At 44.9% G+C, this 19,361-nt stretch overlaps 1 protein-coding gene across 1 annotated transcript in view; it reads left to right on the top strand.

The window, feature by feature from the left end:
- Positions 1 to 18,345, top strand: part of LOC131731529 (uncharacterized) — a 71,560-nt gene extending 53,215 nt beyond the window's left edge. The window contains exons 2-3 of the mRNA XM_059020791.1: positions 17,633 to 17,787; positions 18,265 to 18,345. Of these exons, the coding sequence (XP_058876774.1) occupies positions 17,633 to 17,787; positions 18,265 to 18,345 (236 nt within the window). The remainder of the gene's footprint in view (positions 1 to 17,632; positions 17,788 to 18,264) is intronic.
- Positions 18,346 to 19,361: the final 1,016 nt, after the last annotated feature.

Below are 19,361 nucleotides of genomic sequence, written 5' to 3'. Positions count from 1 at the left end.
GAGTCTACAGAAAGTGCAAAGCCAATGAATGCTATGGATAATTTTATGGTGGCTTTAATAAAAGATTTAACATTGTTAATAATAATCTTTATTTTTATATAGCACCTTTCATAGCTGACCACCATCACAAAACGCTTCACAAGATACAAGACTAGGGTGTGTGAACTATGCATCAGTTGCAGAGTCACTTACAGCAACGTCTCATCCAAAAGACAGAGCACAAGTAGGTTAAGTGACTTGCTCAGGGTCACACAATGAGTCAGTGGCTGAGCTGGGATTCTTTAACCACTGGATCACACAGCCTCCTAGTTAGTTATTGTCGTTTTTTCTTGAGGTTAATGTTTTGATATAAACATTTGAAATGGCACAATTATGCTGAGATGGGAAGTAAATATTAACATGATAAACATTTTACAGTGCAGACTGTTTTGGACTATTTATAATAACTTTGCCGAATAGAAAGCAAATAGGTGTGTTTCCGAAGAGATTCCCAAATACTGTCTTTTGATTCAGTGCATCCAAAGACTTGTAATTAAAAACTTTAAGAATTACTATTTGGTATTCTGTCCTAAGCCAGCAGTTTGTCAGTCCTAAACTGTTGACATAAAATATATATTAAATAAATATCCTTCGGATGAGACATAAAACCGAGGTACTTGAGTTGAAACCTCCAGACCGAAGGGGTACAGTTGTAAAAAAAACAAAAAGGTTGAAAACCCCTGATAGCCTACTTAAACACATCTGGAGATACAGTCATACCAGTAGTGACTGTCTGAGGACTGTGTGCGTATCTGTTCCCCTAATTCCATTCATACTTTTGGTTCATAGTTGATTGGATTTTTATTTCTTCAGGTGTTAATTAAGTATCCATGAGCCGGTTCACCACCCAAGCAGATTTTTTGTTTTGCCAATGTTAATTTTTCTTTCGTTTTCACTGTCTATATATATATATATATATATATATATATATATATATATATATATATATATTAGTTTACTTGCAGTTCTGTCTGTTTGACCGACAGTATTTATTTTCTGCAATATTGGTTTCAAAATAATGTCTGTCCTTGCTTGCCTATGTTTTGTTCCTTAACTTCCAAATATCATTTTATAGTCATTAATAAGCTCTTCAACTAAAAGCAGTTCAACTGTAGCAGCATTTTTTTTAGTGCCCTGTCTGGGGAGTTTTATTCTTGGTCCACATCCATTTTAATTAAAAAAATAAATAAATAAAAAAGTGAAAATTAATGTAATGAATGGTCTTTTTTAATATGTAGACTATAGAGTAATTGTGTTTTGAAGACGGTTCACATTGTTTTAGTGCCGGTCCGGGCAGTTTTGTCTGGCTTTCACCCACTGCCTGATTTAATATACTGGTAGTATAATTAAAAAGTATTCATTGTAGTGTGAAATTTAAATTAGGGATTGTTTGAATGCTGATATCTCAGACGTACATTTTCTGTGCCTCACTTATTGCTTAAGAATATTTCTATTGCACTGCAGAAAGTGTAAAATTCTGTCATTCTGTCTGCAATTGTGTACTTTTATAAAAAAAAAAAAACTGCAGAGTGTAGCTATAAAATAGTACGTTCTCAGGAAGGCAGTGACTGGTAAACTTTACTGAGTTGCCTTTCATGAATTCTGATTGTTTATTTTAGTTGGTTTATCCAGTTTGAGATTTTTGCATCAACCAGAAAAGGGCACTTGTGGATTCTGCTCTATAACGGTGTAGCTTTAATCTTCATTGTAGAGCTTCACACAAAACCAACATTTTTCTCAGACAAAAGTGACTCGTAATTTGAGGATTAGTTTGCCATGAAAAGAAACTCAGAAGTTTTCACTTTCCACTTCATTAAGCCCATAATGGAGGTATTAGTATAAATTAAATTGGCCACATTTACACTGCAAAAGATATTTAGAGTTGGGAAAGTGTCTCCCAGAGGGTCCCCTGAAAGAACAAACTGCAGCCTGGTCCCCCCCCCCACCCCCCAGTGATGTGCAAAAACAAGAGTTGATAAGACCTTTGAGACCATTCATGCCCTCACTTAGTGAGTGAAACAGAGGCAGGGAGGTGTGGAGGTGGGGGTGTGTGTGTGTGTAGGTGTGGGGGTGCCCAGCTGGAGGCTTGCCCCTAATACAGACCAGGTGGTAGCCCTCTGGACCCTCTGCTGGTAGTCACTTCAAGTTAGCAACAGCTGTGGAAAGATTTATAGAAAACAACTAGAAAAACTGTAACAGCCTAGTATTAGAGGGAGGAGACTTGGTGAACGCAGTACTAACTACCGTACATCGGGAGTACAGACTGTTATTATTAAGGCAGGTACATGGCTGCGTAAAATACATTTTTCTGGGTGGAAAATAAGGAAAGCCCAGTGTCTACATGTGGAACAATTGTAAATTTAAGTTGTTGTTCAAAGTAACATTACAGTTAAAATATAAGGCTGTAGTTAATCCATACCCCATAAGTTAACATTAAAATATGTACAGTATGTATTAAAAGTACTCATGATTTTAAGGTAATGTTGCATTTTGCTCACATAGTGCCTAAATTTGAGAGTAAATTACTCAATGACCCCAAATCTTTTCTGGAGACCTGGGAATGAGTATATAGCAACCAAGCCACCAAACAAACAAAAACATCTCACTGTATTTTGCTGTTGGGAATTCAAAAGCTGTTGAGAAGCTTGTGGGAACAGCAAAGCTCAGGTACAGAACAGGAAGCTGGGTTCGCACTCCTGTCTATTTCCTGTTTTTTCTTCCTGGGCTGCTGTTGGTCTGTGCATTGGAAATACTGCAGCAAGGGAAAACATATCTTAGTTCTCTTCAGCATTAACATGTACCATGCTGTACATGGTACATGTAAAATGTCTAAAGGCATTAGGGCAGTGAAGCAATCCCAAAGCAAAGTCAAAGGCACTTTTGAGACCTATTAATTTTTAATTAAAAATCATATGACATATGAAAAACATAAGAGGATGTTAAACTAAAAAGTGGAGACAACATACCTAATGTTAATCCTAATATTACTGATAATCATTTGCCTATAACATACGTATGTATGTGCTTCCTCAATACATCACTTCATCATTGGGCCATTCCGTGATAAATCACCCAACAGGTACCTACCATCTCCGATTTATACCAAACTCAGTATTGGAAAACATGGAAAACATGTTTGGAAGACAACCAAAGGAAGTTACACCTTAACAAAGTTTTTGACCTTTGACCTTGGGGTAAAACCCCCAAAAATAAAAATCTATATAAAAAAAAATACATGGAACGGGCACGATCTCTGCTTCTTATGTGCAACATTTCAGGAAGGTAATATTTTTGGTTTGTTGTGAAAAAACCAAAACCTAACCTGATCAGTCTAAAGGGCTATTCACACTATAGGGCTATTCACACTTTAGGGTTAATTCGCTGCGTTTTTTACGCCAATATTTCGCTGCTATTTTTGTATTCAGACTTGCACGTCAAATATCATAGGCAAGATGGGGGAACATCTGATTTATAGCAGAGCAGAATATCTTGTTCGTTATGATAAGCAACACAAGAAATATCTCGATAAAGAATACAAACAGAAATTATGGGAAAATATGAGGAAATCAGAAAGTAAGCAGCACTAATGGTATGTTAAAATAAACACACTGTTTTGATTACAGGTTTTCGTTAAATGTCCGGGTGTAGCTTTGTTTAGTGCATGCCATGAGATACCGCGGCCCGTTATTAAATATAGACTGAACTCCAAAACAAAATCACATATCTAATTATATCCAGTAGCATACGCAGGTAAGTGGTATTGTATTTACAGCAAATCAAACTGTCTAAAATGGTTTTATGTCAATCATATATGTTAATATATGTGTATTTTTTCCCCAATAATGTAAAAACGCTGTCTGATGTTACATCTGCATTGACAGTACCATCTTCCTGCGTTTGCTGTATTGTTTATTATTAATAATAATAATAATAATAATAATAATAATAATAATAATAATAATAATAATAATCAGGATGCATTGAAATGGTTGTGTTTGGTAGTCCTGTCTGTACTTCTAATTTTTTTTTTTTTTTTGTCAATAACTTTGTTGAGATTATTTGTTACCAGTAACACAATTTGAGATTATATAAATATATACAGTATATTTCAGCTCTTGCACATGATGCTGGTACTCCCCTACGGTTTCCCGTTGCTCGTTTTTATTGGGTGAATCCACATTCTTCTCTTTCTTTCTCTTCTTCGGAGCAATAACCATGCAGCAGCTTGCACCCGATCCATATTACCTTCAGATTATATCCAAATTTAGCAAGACAGGGTGGTGATCTCTGTGTTTTTTGTCAAAAAATCGAACGTATTTCTTTTTTTTTTCCCCAGCGAATTTCACATTTTTTTTCGCAGCGATTATGCTCAAACGTGAAATGTAGCATTCAATTCCATAGGTTAGATTTTTTTACCAAAGAAAAAGCAGCAAATTCATGCTTTTTATTTTTATTTTTTGGCTTGAAACAACCCTAATAACAGTTTGGTTTAAATTGTAAATGGTAGGGGTTTAAATCCAACTTTTTGGGGAGATTTGTCACAGAAGGACACTATCAAAGGATTGTCTTGGTCCTTTATGTTTAAATTAGAAAGAATAAAATAAAGTGTGTTGAATAGCATCATCCTCTTTGAATAGATTTATCTTCTGCATTTACAACACCAATGTTACTGCAGTGTACTGCAATGTAAGTGTTGCACAGTACTGTAGTGGAAAGCTGAGTGTAAACGGGCTTAATAAAATTGGCAGTTAAGATGTCACACCAGTCCCCCAGTCTGTAAGCTTTGAACAAACTTGTAATAAAGATTCAACTGAGGAAGCAGCGATAACTAAACAATGTTCCTACCCAGCTGTACAGTTTGCAAATATATCTGGTTTCTACTTCCTGACTGTGTATATTTTAATGGGATGCTATTTAATTATTTCACATTTAAGTTTTTGCTTATCGTTTCACTTGAAAACAATGTGAATATACAGTAGAGGCAACTGTCATTAATTGAAATACAATACCATGTTTGCTATATAAAAACATCATAAAGTGAGTATCACATTTTGATGTAAAAACAGTAATTAAGTGTATTTTTTGGCTTGCAAATACCAGATAAATAAAAGGTTTGGTAACTAAGACAGGTTTGTGAATGGTCTAGTGTTGGTGAAAGAGGAGCATGTTGAGCTGTAGGTCTTGTTCCCCTGTTAGTCCTTTTTTTAAAAAACAAATACTTTGAACCAAACAATTCATTAAATGGCGAACACTGGGACAAGAAATCTACCAATTTGTCGAATTTGACTCCTAATCAGAGCAAAGCAACAGGATGTTGAGTTCCTGCCCTGCACCTGATTAAAGCCAAATGTAGCAGGAACAGCTGGGAGCTGAGAGGAAACTCTGTGCTGGGCTCAGCTAGGGGTGATGGGAAGAGAGGCCACAGCAGTGCTGGGCTCCTGCTTTGTTATACAGATCTGCAGTTGATAAGGGCTCATCCCAAATACTGACCTCTCGAAAGTGGTTAGAGTTTCAGCATTGAGTGATGGGAATCCTTGTGCTCTGTCCGGAAAGCAGTTGTTCCAGTGGATGGTGTGTTATGTTTTTACTTCATTGTCTACATGTGTAAATGTGTAAATACCTGGGCCTACCAAAAAAAAAAAACCCAAAAAACCTTGCTTTGTTGTGTGTACTAAATATCAAAGTAATCCCTACATGTATTCAGTGATATTAAAATCCTAGATATTTAAAGGTGGTTAAAATATGTATTGTATACATTTATTTATTATTTAAAGGTAAGATTCAAAAATATAAAATGTATTTTCACTGGTCTGGTTTACAGATATGCTTATTGACATGCTGCAACAGATCGTGGGCTAACGTTAAGACAACAAAAACGAAACATTCAGAGCTTTATATAAATAATGTAAGTACTACTGATATTTTAAATTTAGATACCTGCTTGCCATTTTGCATTTCCATGTTTTATGCAGGACAGAGATGGTGCCCTTTCAAGTATGAAATGTAACCATTACCAAATGAGTACCTCCTAAAGACCTGAAACCTGAATATTCAACACCAAAGCTGCTCAGCCGAGCCTGTAACGCAGTCATCCCCGCCCCAGAGGGTATAAAGGACTGCACAAACAGATCTCAGCGTCATTTTTTTTTTCTTTTCAAGAGCTGACCTGACAGAAGAGCCTATTCAGATAAGTACTTGTTACTTTTTCTGCTACAGATGTTTGCATTTATTATGTTTTTACCCAAATTATATGTGATATTAAAAATAATCACTGTATTAGTTTTACTAATTACACGTATTTGTGCACTACAGCCTGTTGCTACATCCCGCTGCGGCCTTGTGCCCCGCGTGAAGCCGTTTTGGTGACAGCTTTTGCATCGCCATTACGAGGGCTGTTAGTTCATTCTAACAAACAGAGTTCTCTCAGTTCTGTCCCTTTTCTAACCCGCTACCGACTGGTGCTTACACCACCCCCGGTCCAGTACCAAATCGGTCTTGTGCGGGTCTTGAACAGGCCCGTTGCTGTCTATAAGCAGACTGAGGCAGCACCTCTACAGTGTTACTGTACACTGCATTGCTACTTGCATAATACCTGGGTTTTATCCCTGCAAGACAAGCAAGGCCAGTCTGCCTGTAGAGGACAAGCCTGGGGCCAAAGCACGCCAAGGAGGCACTGGTGAACCACAGTTTCTGCAAGTTTTGTGCACATTTCTCCAAGCACACGCTTGAGAAACCGCAGCTCTACAGAGCGCTCTGCATCCTTTACTCCTGCACAGCGCTCTTCCCCATCATCCTCTGGCAGAGAGGTGGCTGCATCCTCAACACATGGCTCTGTGCCAAGGGCGAGCGGATGTAGCAAAAGTAGCTCACACAGGAAGCCCTGCTCTCCCTCTCCGTCGCCGCCTCTGAGGAGATGGTGAACAGGAGCTGGTGTTCCCATCTGAGGACATGGAGTCAGACAGCACATCCCCTGCAGTTAAGCTCTCCCTGCCGACAGAGCTTCTACCACTGATCAAGAGGGCCACTGCAGTCCATCTCTGATGACAAGCCTATCACCTCTCCTGTGTCCCCCCAGTGCATCCACATTTTCTTTTTGAGATCCAGTCGTCCTGGGGTCACCTGGCCACAGCTATTGCTGTTTCCTGGTCTATGGACATCCTATATAGGTGCATGATGCAGAGAAGCTGGGCCTGGCCCAATTTCCTCTGGTGGAGGTTTCAATTGCCGTGTTGGTACAGGTGCCTAATTTAGTGCTTCTGTCCAAGGATGTTAACTGGATGTGAACTGTGCATCAGCTGCAGAGTCACTTACAACTACATCTCACCCGAAAGACGGAGCACAAGGAGGTTAAGTGACTTGCTCAGGGTCACACAATGAGTCAGTGGCTGAGGTGGGATTTGAACCGGGGGCTCCTGGTTACAAGCCCTTTTCTTTAACCACTGGACCACACAGCCTCCAGTGAAACACATTTAAAAGGCACTGCATATCAACAGGACACTCAGTACTGCATCTCCAGCCCTGCCTCACCCCTTGTTCGCTATATTTTTCAAATGCCTCTTAATAATAGTACATACCGATAAATCATCTCTTGATCACTCATTTTATCACCAAACTCCTCAATAATGCGATCCAAGTCATTATTTTATTACTATAACATCTAAAAAAAGCTTTGCAAATGTCTGTGATGTTCTTTGAGTGCTGGATGCAGAAGCAGCTATCTTGTTTGTTTATGTCCGTGTTATCTATGTGGTGCCAGGTCTATCAGTATTCATGAGATACGCACTTTTTTTTCGGCTTCTCTCTGGCCATTGAATGGTTTTCTCAGCTTTTTCCGGACAAAAAATGACTAGAGACCTGTTTTTTGTGTCTTTCTGATGATGTCGGACAGGGTCCGACATTGGACCGGAAAGGGAAAATTGCGATGTCGGACCAGGTCCGACATAGGACCGCAAAGGGTTGAACCAGGGCATACCTTTGGTCCCATGGTGGACGAGATGCTGCAGCATGGGAATCCACAAAGGAGTTGGTGCGCTTGCTTTCCAAGCGACCACCCCCAGTGTGCAAACCAGTGGCAAACTGGTGCTCCAGCAGCCTCCAAGACCGGTACAGCTGGCTGTGCCTGCTGCCAGAGGTGGTGTTCAGAACCGGCCCGCGGCAGCTTGCTGCGAAGGCTACAACAGGTTCTGCTGCATGGTGCAGAGGCAAAAGCCATGCAGCAGCCCTAGGGGTTTGCTGCCACAGGCCCAGGGCCCCTTTTCAGATGAGCCATTTGGAGTATTGGCGTCAGTGCACCACGGATATCTGGGTGCTTACTACCGTTTAGACCAGCTACTCACTGCAGTTCAAGCAGGGTCCCCCTCCCTTTCGGGGCATGACGTTAACTTCAGTTACAGACCCACATGATGCCACAGTGGTGTCTCAGGAGGTAGCAGCTCTGCTGTAAAAACGGGCATTCGCATGATAGACCCCCTCCAGTTGGAGGAAGGGTTCTACTCCAGGTACTTCCTAGTGCCCAAGCGGGATGGTGGCCTGTGGCAGTCTGGCTCGCAGTGGTGACGTCACAGACCAGGAAGTAGAAACCAAAACAATGAATGGGCGGTTGAAGCTGAGTGCTAGTGCACTCAGCGTATTTAATAAACAAAACAAAAGATTTAAACAAAACAACAAAACAAAAGGCGCGAGGGCCAAACGAATAAACAAACAAACAAGTAAGTGTCGTGCTGGCTAATCCAGCACGTTTTAGCAATTGTTAATTACTTTTTATTCACTCCGCTCTCTCCGCTCTCTCCGCTCTCCTCTACACTCCCAACCCCGAGTGCATAGTGCTGCTGGTTTATATACTCTGGCCGAGGGATTTAACTAGTTGGTAATTATCTTATTATCCCCCGGCCAGAGTCTGCACGTGTTTGGTAAGGATGCATGACTGTCAGCTAGTTAAATAATCAGTAGCTGATCAGCCATGCATCCTCACGGGGTTTTTAAATATAATAACAAAAGACGCGGCGCTTTTACCCGCGCCGCAAACAAAAATACAAATAATAATAAATAGGGGCGGGACACTCCGCCACACATGCCCCCCCTTGTGCGCAGCACACATGGCCTTTTCGGCCACCTCCCCCCTTAGTCCCCAAAGTCCCGGTCAGCAGTCCCGGCGCAGGAACAGGGGCAGCAACGGGCCAAAGGTGGCGGCCACGGTGGGATGTCCTCCTCCCACCCAAACAGCCGTAGTGTTCCAATGGCCCGCGCACCGGCCAGCTCCTCTGGCCAAAAAATTTTTGGGGGTGGTCTCCAGACCTGCCCCCCCTTCTTCATGGCCGACAGCTCCCCTCCGTGGGGCTCTGGCCACCCTTTCTCCTGCAGCGAAATTGCTGCGGGGGAAGCTGGTCTCCTGACCTCCCCCCCCTTCTTCATGGCTGACAGCTGCCCTTCACGGGGCTCCAGCCACAGTATTTCCTGCCGCGAAAGTGCGGCTGGGGAAGCTGGTCTCCTGACCTCCCCCCCCTTTTCCATGGCTGGCAGCTCCCCTTCGTGGGGCTCTGACCACATGATCTCCGGCCGCGAAAGTGCGGCTGGGGGAGCTGGTCTCCTGACCTCCCCCCCTTTCTTCATGGCCGGCAGCTCCCCTCCGTGGGGCTCCGACCACAGTGTAGTGACCCCAGGCGAAGCAGGATCCCTGGCGACCCCAGGCAAAGCAGGATCCCTGGCGACCCCAGGCGAAGCAGGATCCCTGGCGACCCCAGGCGAAGCAGGATCCCTGGCGACCCCAGGCGAAGCAGGATCCCTGGCGACCCCAGGCGAAGCAGGATCCCTGGCGACCCCAGGCGATGTGGAACAGGCAGCCCCAGGCGATGCGAGGCAGGCATCCCTGGGTGGTGCGAGGCAGGGCAGGAGCAGTCCTTCCCATGACGGTGGATGTGGAACCAGCAGGTATTCACCCTCTGCTGGTGGAGGTGGGAGGGGAAAGCAGTCCTCCCACAGCGGCTGAGACGGAACCAGCAGGTATTCACCCTCTGCTGGTGGAGCTGGGAGTGGCAAGCAGTCCTCCCACGGCGGCTGAGGCGGAACCAGCAGGTATTCATCCTCTGCTGGTGGAGGTGGGAGGGGCAAGCAGTCCTCCCACGACGGTTGAGGCAGAACCAGCAGGCATTCATCCTCTGCTGGTGGAGGTGGGAGGGGCAAGCAGTCCTCCCACGACGGTGGAGGCGGAACCAGCAGGCATTCACCCTCTGCTGGTGGAGGTGGGAGGGGCAAGCAGTCCTCCCACGACGGTGGATGTGGAACCAGCAGGCATTCACCCTCTGCTGGTGGAGGTGGCGGAGGCAGAGGCAGCTCTTGCTGCTCTGCTCCTGGTGATGGTGGAGACAGAAGCAGCTCCTGCTGCCCTGCTCCTGGTGGTGGTGGAGACAGAGGCAGCTCCTGCTGCTCTGCTCCTGGTGGTGGTGGAGGCAGAGGCGATGGGGCGGATGCTGGCCACTCAGAGGGAGGCTGTGGCGGTGCTGGCTCCCTCTGCTGTGGCGGCTGGGCTGGTGTGTGCCGTGCTCCCTTCAGCAGCATAAATAGAGGCTGCTGGGGAACACCAGCATCCTGCCCTTCTCCCCCCCAGAAAAATTCAGGGGGTTGAGCCTGTAACTCCTCCCCTTCCGGCTCTTGGGACTGCAGCTTGGGTCCTACGGCTGTGGAAGCGCAGACTTCCACCTCTTGGGCTATGGACGCACCGACTCCCCCCTCTTTGGGCTGTGGACGCACCGACTCCTCCCTCTTGGGCTGTGGACGCACCGACTCCTCCCTCTTGGGCTGTGGACGCACCGACTCCCCCCTCTTGGGCGTAGGACGTTCGGGCTCCTCCCACTCGGGCGTAGGACGTTCGGGCTCCTCCCACTCGGGCGTAGGACGTTCGGGCTCCTCCCACTCGGGCGTAGGACGTTCGGGCTCCTCCCACTCGGGCGTAGGACGTTCGGGCTCCTCCCCAGGCTGTGGAGGCGAAACCAGCAGGCATTCTCCCTCTGCTGGTGGAGACAGTAGCGATGGCTCCTCTCCCTCTGATGCTGGAGACGGTAGCGATGGCTCCTCTCCCTCTGATGCTGGAGATGGCAGCGATGGCTCCTCTCCCTCTGATGCTGGAGACGGCAGCAGCAGGGTCTCTCCCATATCCGCAGCCAGGTAGTTGAACACCATGGCTGCGATGTCTGGGAGGGAAGCTGGGTGGTGTTGCTGTTCCCAGGCCTCCCAGCGCTCCCCATCTCTTGCCCACAGGAGGTTGATCACTGCAGGGAGGGCTTCCTCATAATCCCTCCCCGGCTCCACCAGCCAGTCCCAGACTCCCTCAGAGGAGAGTGCATTCGTCCTCTTTGGAGGATGCAGGTCCTCCCTCACTGGACGCTCTGGCTCCTCTTTCTCCTGCCATGGAGGGGGTTGGTCTGGTGCCACGTGCCCAACCTCACCAACCGCGAAGCACCACTCCTCACCCTTCAGGCAGGTGAGGCAGATATCCAGTGTGGCAAGGTAAGGCTGATGTTGCTGCGCCTCCTGCTGCTGTTGTTGCTGCTGCTGCTGCTTTCTCCTCCGGCTACTTTTCCCCATTTTTAATTTGGAAAAAAAAAACGAACAAACAAAAAAAAAACGCACTTTTCAATCCTGGTCCGGCTGTTGGAGGCGTTGTTTATCCCACCGCTGCCACCATATGTGGCAGTCTGGCTCGCAGTGGTGACGTCACAGACCAGGAAGTAGAAACCAAAACAATGAATGGGCGGTTGAAGCTGAGTGCTAGTGCACTCAGCGTATTTAATAAACAAAACAAAAGATTTAAACAAAACAACAAAACAAAAGGCGCGAGGGCCAAACGAATAAACAAACAAACAAGTAAGTGTCGTGCTGGCTAATCCAGCACGTTTTAGCAATTGTTAATTACTTTTTATTCACTCCGCTCTCTCCGCTCTCTCCGCTCTCCTCTACACTCCCAACCCCGAGTGCATAGTGCTGCTGGTTTATATACTCTGGCCGAGGGATTTAACTAGTTGGTAATTATCTTATTATCCCCCGGCCAGAGTCTGCACGTGTTTGGTAAGGATGCATGACTGTCAGCTAGTTAAATAATCAGTAGCTGATCAGCCATGCATCCTCACGGGGTTTTTAAATATAATAACAAAAGACGCGGCGCTTTTACCCGCGCCGCAAACAAAAATACAAATAATAATAAATAGGGGCGGGACACTCCGCCACATGGCCTCACACAGGTCAACCTGTATCTGAGCCGAAGGAGGTTCAAAATGTTGACAATGCAACAGCTCTTGCAGTCAATCAAGACTGGTTCCTGTAGTTCACCTTTCAGGGAACAGCATACGAGTTCTGGGTCTTGCCACTTGGCCTCTCTTTAGCTCCCTGTGCCTTTTCAGAGTGCATGGAAGCTGCATGGAGGCCCCATTGAGACTCAAAGGCATCGGTTCTCAATTATTTGGACGACCAGCTCATTTGTGCCCAGTCTCCAGCACAGGCCCACACGGAACTTGTCACCGGGCACCTTCAACGGTTGGGCCTTATGGTGAATCTTGTGAAGAGACAGATCATGCCTTCTGAGACAGATTCATGCTGTCCACTCTGTCGGACGGCAGAGTGCAGAGAATAGCCGCCTGTTTAGAGCTATTTCAACTCAACAGAGCGCTCACGGTAGTGAAGTTCAAGAAACATCTGGGCTTGATGGCAGCAGCTTCTCAGACCCTACCTTTGGGTCTCCTTTGCATGCGCCATCTGCAGGCCTGGTTCAAAAGCAGGTTCTTCAGCCCACGTTGAACTGCGACTGCCTATAAAGGCACTCTGTTGGTGGAAACAGCCTGCCCATCTATGCCTCGGCGTAGCGCTGGGCAGTGTCACCAGAAAGGAGGTCATTACCACGGACGCATCCAGCCTGGGTTGGGGCGCTGTGGAATGGCAGGGGTTTGCAAGGTATGTGGAACCCAGCTTGGCATGGTCGCCACATTAGTGTTTTGGAATTGCAGGCAGTTTACCTGGCCTTGCCATGATCCCGCTGTGTCTGGAGAAAATCAGGCAGGACCGGGCCATGGTGCTCTTAGTAGCCCCTCATTGGCCCAGGATGCCCTGGTTTTCAGCCCTGATACAGATCCTGAGCAGCCAGCTGTGGAGACTGCCCAAGTGCCACAACCTGCTTAGTCAGGCGCGGGGGACCTTATGGCATCCCGATCCTTTTGAGCCTGCAGATCTGGGTCTGGCCCCTGAATGGCTGCATTTGAGCCATCTGGGTCTGTTCAATAGGTTTATTGACACACTGCAAAATGCCAGAGCAGCGTCCACGTGTTCCCAGTACGGGTACAAGTGGGGCGTCTTTCAGCCATGGTGCCTGCCTAAGGATTTTGACTCCACAACCTGTCCCATTGTAGTTATACTGCAATTTTTGCAGGACCTGTTTGACGAGGGGACATCCACCTCTACGTTAAAGGTCTATCTGTAGCCTTTTCAGCTTGCCATGTCAAGATTGACTTGGTCTCCCCAGGAGCTCACTTCCTGGCAGGGCAATTTTTGCATTCAGCTGAGATTAAATTTTTATCGCCATCTAGAAAGCTGCTTTCTTGCTAGCAATCCCCTCCGCAAAGCGGGTGAGTGTGATGCAATCATTTTCAATCGCAAAAGCCTTCATCATTTTTGCAGAAGCCAAGACAACGGTTATGCTCTGTACCAATCCTGCTCTTTTGCCAAAGACTATCTCAGCATTTCATTTCAACCAGACTGTGGAATTGGAGGCTTTCCATCCACCTCCTTTACTGGTCTACTCCCCATATTTACACTAGGTTCTACAGACTAAATTTCGTGGATCCTCAAAACTGTGATTTGGAACTAGAGTGTTAATGGCGGCTTCTCAGTAGACCCTTACAACACAGGCATAGAGGTGAGTTTCTCCCTCTATTAACTATTAACCCCGAGGTCCATCTTAGATTTACTGTGCACGCTGAACATAAATATTATTGGGGCGTGATTAGGGTTTGACCATGGATTCAATGTGGACTCAAATGTTTGCCCTTTAATAACTTTTGGGTCGTTTCCCAGAAAAATTGAATGCACTGTCCCTTGGGTAGATCTCTTGATGTGGAAAGTAGCTTTCCAGTCGCTTGTGCGGTTTTTGAGATACAGATAGTATGGAATTTTAAACGTTTTTTGTGGTAGAACATGCTAGGGTGAGTGAGTATACCTGAGTTTGTTTCGTGTAAAAATATGAATCCAAAAAGTTATTCACATTTTCATCCACCATTGTTTTCAATAGGATTTCCACTTTTTTGGATAGTGGAAATGAACGAAAAAAGAATGTGGCCATCACGAAAAAATATATTATTTTGTTAGACCCCATTTTGTCGTCAGAGGAAATTCCTATTTTGAAATATAGATTTTAAATACTTTATTTCGCGAGGCCAATTCTTTTTTCGCCATCTTTTTTTTTGGCGAGTGCAGAAGAGAAATTGGACCTGACAAAAAGGGATAAGGGATTTGGGACCTAGTTTTTTTTTCAATTTTTTTTTTTGTGAGGTTCTTTCATTCTCGCGAAAAAAAACGAAATCTCTCACTACACCAGCTCCTTTTTACCTTCCTCCCTGTCAGTTCTGTGTGTGTGGTGATTATGTCACTGTTAGGGTGAGGCGTGAATGAAACACAAGCCTATAGTGTACTGTTTAGCACGTTTGCCTAGCATGCCAAAGATAACTGGTTAAAACTTAATTTTTTTTATATTAATTATACTTTTATACTAATATAAATTATGAGTTTTTGTTCGTGAGTGCGAGCATCGAAAACGCTAACAATGTATTACATTTTATACATTAAATATCATCTTTAACATCCTCGCTTGAAAACTTTTTTTTTTGATGACTAGACATAAAAAATATATAGGTTCGGTCAAAAAAAAAAAAAAACATAGCAAGGTAGTATTGGCGGACTGTCAATCAAAACACAATTTCCCAAATCATAGCTGACAGATTGTCTATCTGGAGGCGGGATGCAGAGCGAGCGCTCAGGCAATAGGTCAGTGTTAAGGTAATGTGATTGGTCTCTACAGAACGATATCTACCGGAAGGCATAATAGTCTACAGTTGTATTTCAGGCATGTTGGATTTAGAAATGTCACCTTTTTTAAATTTTATTTTATTTGTAATCTGCGGGTGGAACCCAAAATAATAATAGTCCCGTTATATTTTACCTACAAGTAACACATACACAAACACAAACACCAGTCCACAGTGCGTGCTCTAGTGCTTGTGGTGAATACAGTTCTTGTGAAAACAATGTGCAGTGATGTTGGATCCGGGTTTAGTGCTGTCCTTCCTTAATAGCTCTGAATCGTGTTAGCTGTCTAAACAATAACAAACAATATTTTTAGACAAGACAAACAAACAAAACACCCACGATTTATTTTCCCACAGTCTCTTTTTGGAGACTGTGAACAGATCACATTACTACGTCCCCTTTTTATACCGTGACCCATGACCCTTGGTCAACAAGCGCATCCGCTCCTCCAATCCACGGATGCCACGCCGTTTCCTGTCCAGGTCATTGGTTTTGTGTACCTTAGCTCAGTCCCCTTTCTAGATGGCCGACTTCCGCCTAACCCTGGGAAAAAACCATCAATGCATCCAGTCCAGGGTACTCTGTTCCCTTTACACAGTGCCCTTTCTGGTCGGGAGGGAGATCTAACGCCAAGAATCATTCGATCTCTGTCACAGGGTGGGATACCAAATTGAAACCATGAGTGATGGAGACACCATAAACACTACCCTATAAAATAACTGGTTTCTAGAAAAAATGTTGTTGGCTTGGTGGATCGCACTACGACAAGTATGTTGTGTATGGGATATCATGTGCAATGTAAATATCTTGTTTGCTCAGCACTTGTTTGCAATCACCATGATTTTCAGCTGTCTGGACTTCTGCCGCTACTGGAAAATAGAACTTGTGATAACAGTGCTATGAAACACAACATATCCAACAGGGGTTGAAATTTTGTCATTTTGACTAACACATTTCTCCAGTGGGAGGCTTAAAACAGGAATAAAACCTCAGATAATGAGCCCTTAGTACAAAACTTTTAACTCTTAAATACGTCCCTAGGCTCTGGGCCAAAATGATTGTCTACTTGACATAGGGGTTGATATTATCAGCCTATACCCCACAGTATACCACTCACAAATACCACATCTGCATTTTTTGTAGAGCATTTTGCAGCGCTGGGTAATCACCCTAGATTTCATAACCAGAAGAAAAAAAAGAAAATTGTTGGTGAGTGGTGTAGCTATGGGAGGAGCTTGATCCACCCAGGTATATATATAGGACTACCTGATCTTGGGAGAGGGAATTTTCATTGTTGTTTTGCAAGGGAAGGGGTAGCAGCAGACCTCTATTGTAAACCCCCTTGTGTTACTATACAATAAGTTTGTTTGTTAGCGGTGTAATTTTTCTAAAATAAATATTTTATTTTATTACATTTATTTTGGAGTTACTTTATTCTGTTCTGCAAACCACAACTGCTTGGGTCACCCTCACAGAGGGTAACCTTTTAAGTAGGGAATATTAAGCTTTACAAAATGGGTGTTTCCCTTTAAGACACCTGAACTGAAAACTCTATACCAAAGACTCTTGCTAGAGCAGGGTGGTGCTGCTGCGTCTCCACCCCGCAACCACAAAATAGCAGCGCACCCTTCCAGCAATACCATTTTCTTTTTTTAGCAGTGCTGATTACTCCTGATAAGTGTATCTTTCTTCTCTATATACCTATTATTATTATTTGTTTCTTAGCAGACGCCCTTATCCAGGGCGACTTACAATTGTTACAAGTATCACATTATTTTTACATACAATTACATTATTTTTTACACATTATTTTTACATACAATTACCCATTTATACAGTTGGGTTTTTACTGGAGCAATCTAGGTAAAATGCCTTGCTCAAGGGTACAGCAGCAGTATCCCCCACCTGGGATTAAACCCACGACCCTCCGGTCAAGAGTCCAGAACCCTCACCACTACTCCACACTGCTGCCCTATTTTTAGTGCTTTTAACTTGTTTTAGTGCTATATATTATTATTATTACAGAATCGCTGAAGTATAAAATTATTTTGAGCTATATTCTGTTGTTTTTAGTCTGTGCTAGGTTAGTCCTACCCCGGCCTTGTGTAACGTGGGAAGCCTGCAGCTCGGTTATCCGCTCCTTCTAACCCACTACTTCTGAGTATATAATAATTGTTGTTTTTTATATACATTAGATAAATCTAAGAATATTTTGTGGACCTTGTGGTTTTTTTGTTCCACCGGTGCATTTTTATTGCTTTTCTGTGTTTTTCTTAAGAGAGGTGTTCCTACTAGCAGTGCTAGGCTTTTTCTATTTTCGTGTGCGAATTTAGAATTAGCCAGTGGCTGGCATCCCTGTTGATTCACCACATACAGTAACTGCAACTCGTCGCCCCCTATCCTTAGGGACCGAGGTTACTGTTTTGGTGCAGACTGCTGCTGGTTTTGTGTTCGCAGGTGGGCATTCCTGCTAACGTGCCACTTGCAGTAACTGCGATTTATCACCCCCCATCTCGCTTGTGAGTTTGAGGTTACTGTTTCGGTACCGAGTGCATCGAGTTGATGCTGAGTGTCAGCGCTGAGAGTACTGTGTCAGCGCCGAGTGTCAACGCCGAGCGCACCGTATCGGCACTGAGTGTGTACCGAGTGTCAATGCTGAGCGCACCATATCGGCAACGAGTCTTGGTACCGAGTGCCTAGTGCTAGTGTCGACACTATGTGTCAGTACCGAGCACCAAGTACAGTGTGCAGGTACTAATATACAGTAAAAAAGTGCACTTTATAGTGTATTGCACACTTATTGCACAGTATTGTTAACATATCTGGGTTCCATGCATGTACCACTTGCAAGGCCAAGCTGCCTGCAAAGGACGATCACATGGAGTGCATTGTGTGCCTCGGATCTGAACATGCGCAGAAGGCTTTGACAGACATCACTTCTTGTGATATCTGTGCATCATTCAAGAAACGTACTCTCGAGAACCGAGTAGCACGTCTCTCTAGGGAATGATCCCTCATGCCTGTGCAGCGCTCGGCATCGCCATGCTCCACCAGTGAAGCTGGCCACTCTTCTCATGGTCCTGTCCAGAGAGTGGGTAGGAGTCGAGCTAGGAAAAGCCCCATATCTAGCTCTACCTCTCATTCCTCACCATCTTCCTGCAGTTCCCCCTCACCTTCCCCCCCTCCAAAGTGGAGGAGGAAGAAAGCCCACCGATCACGTTCGGCAGGCAGGAGGCAGATTGACAAGATCTGGAAAGCAGTTTCAAGCCAGCAAGCAATCTTTGCAGAGCTGTTGAAAGAGTGCTCAGCTCCACCGTCAGTGCCAGTAGTGTTACTGATTGCTCCATTTGCACCCTTGCAGACAGTGACTGATGAGTTAGATGACATGCTCTCTGTCGCTGCCTCAGAGGAGGTGAATGATCAGCTGGTCCTCCCATCAGATAATGCAGAGTCTGACATGCCAGTGGCACAGCTCTCGCTTTCAGCCAAACTTATGCCTTTAATGCAGTGGGCGACTGCAGTGTTACAAGTGCCCTGGCCTGCAGCACAAACTGAAAGGCACTCTATTTATGATTGTGACAGGGTAGCGTCATGGGCCCAGATGGTATTCGGCAGGCAAAGAGACTCAGAGACAAGGAAACTGCAGTTAAAGCGCTGCTGCGCAGTTTAATAACAAAAAGAAATCAAAAAGTTGAACAAAACACTGCTCACCGAGCAAAAATAAAAGGTCAAACAAAAACAGATCTCGCACACAATAAACACTTACAAAATAACTGGCACAAGGGCCAAAACAAAAGGTTAAACAAAACTGTTCAGGCTGGGCAGAGCCTTCACTGAACTTTGTCACAACAAACAACTGTAGCAACACAGTAACACACTGTTCACTCACCCCAAAACACCTCCTCCAAACAAAGGAATTTCCCCTTTTTTATACCATGTGGCTGGAGCCTAATTATCAATGATTCAATTAGCTCCAGCCACATTCTCACATGTATTTTGGCAGGGACAGGAAATTAACCCCATCCCTGCCAACCACCACCAAATCACCACACAACAACATTTACAGGCAGGGCCCTGCCCTGCTACAATGATGAACAGCCGATAGTTACAGTCCACCTGGGAACACCCGGCCACGGGCATGGCGGTTTCCCGTTCAATGGACTCGCTGTACAGGGTTTCTGATGCGGACAAACTTACCCACTTTCCACCAGTAGAGGCCCCCATTGCTGCACTGGTTCAGCCTGCAAACTTGTCCTTAC

Source organism: Acipenser ruthenus, chromosome 3, assembly GCF_902713425.1.
Source record: "Acipenser ruthenus chromosome 3, fAciRut3.2 maternal haplotype, whole genome shotgun sequence".
Taxonomy (NCBI): Eukaryota; Metazoa; Chordata; class Actinopteri; order Acipenseriformes; family Acipenseridae; genus Acipenser; species Acipenser ruthenus.
The sequence above is the reverse complement of the archived record's forward strand: the minus strand, read 5'-3'. Positions and strand labels throughout refer to the sequence as shown.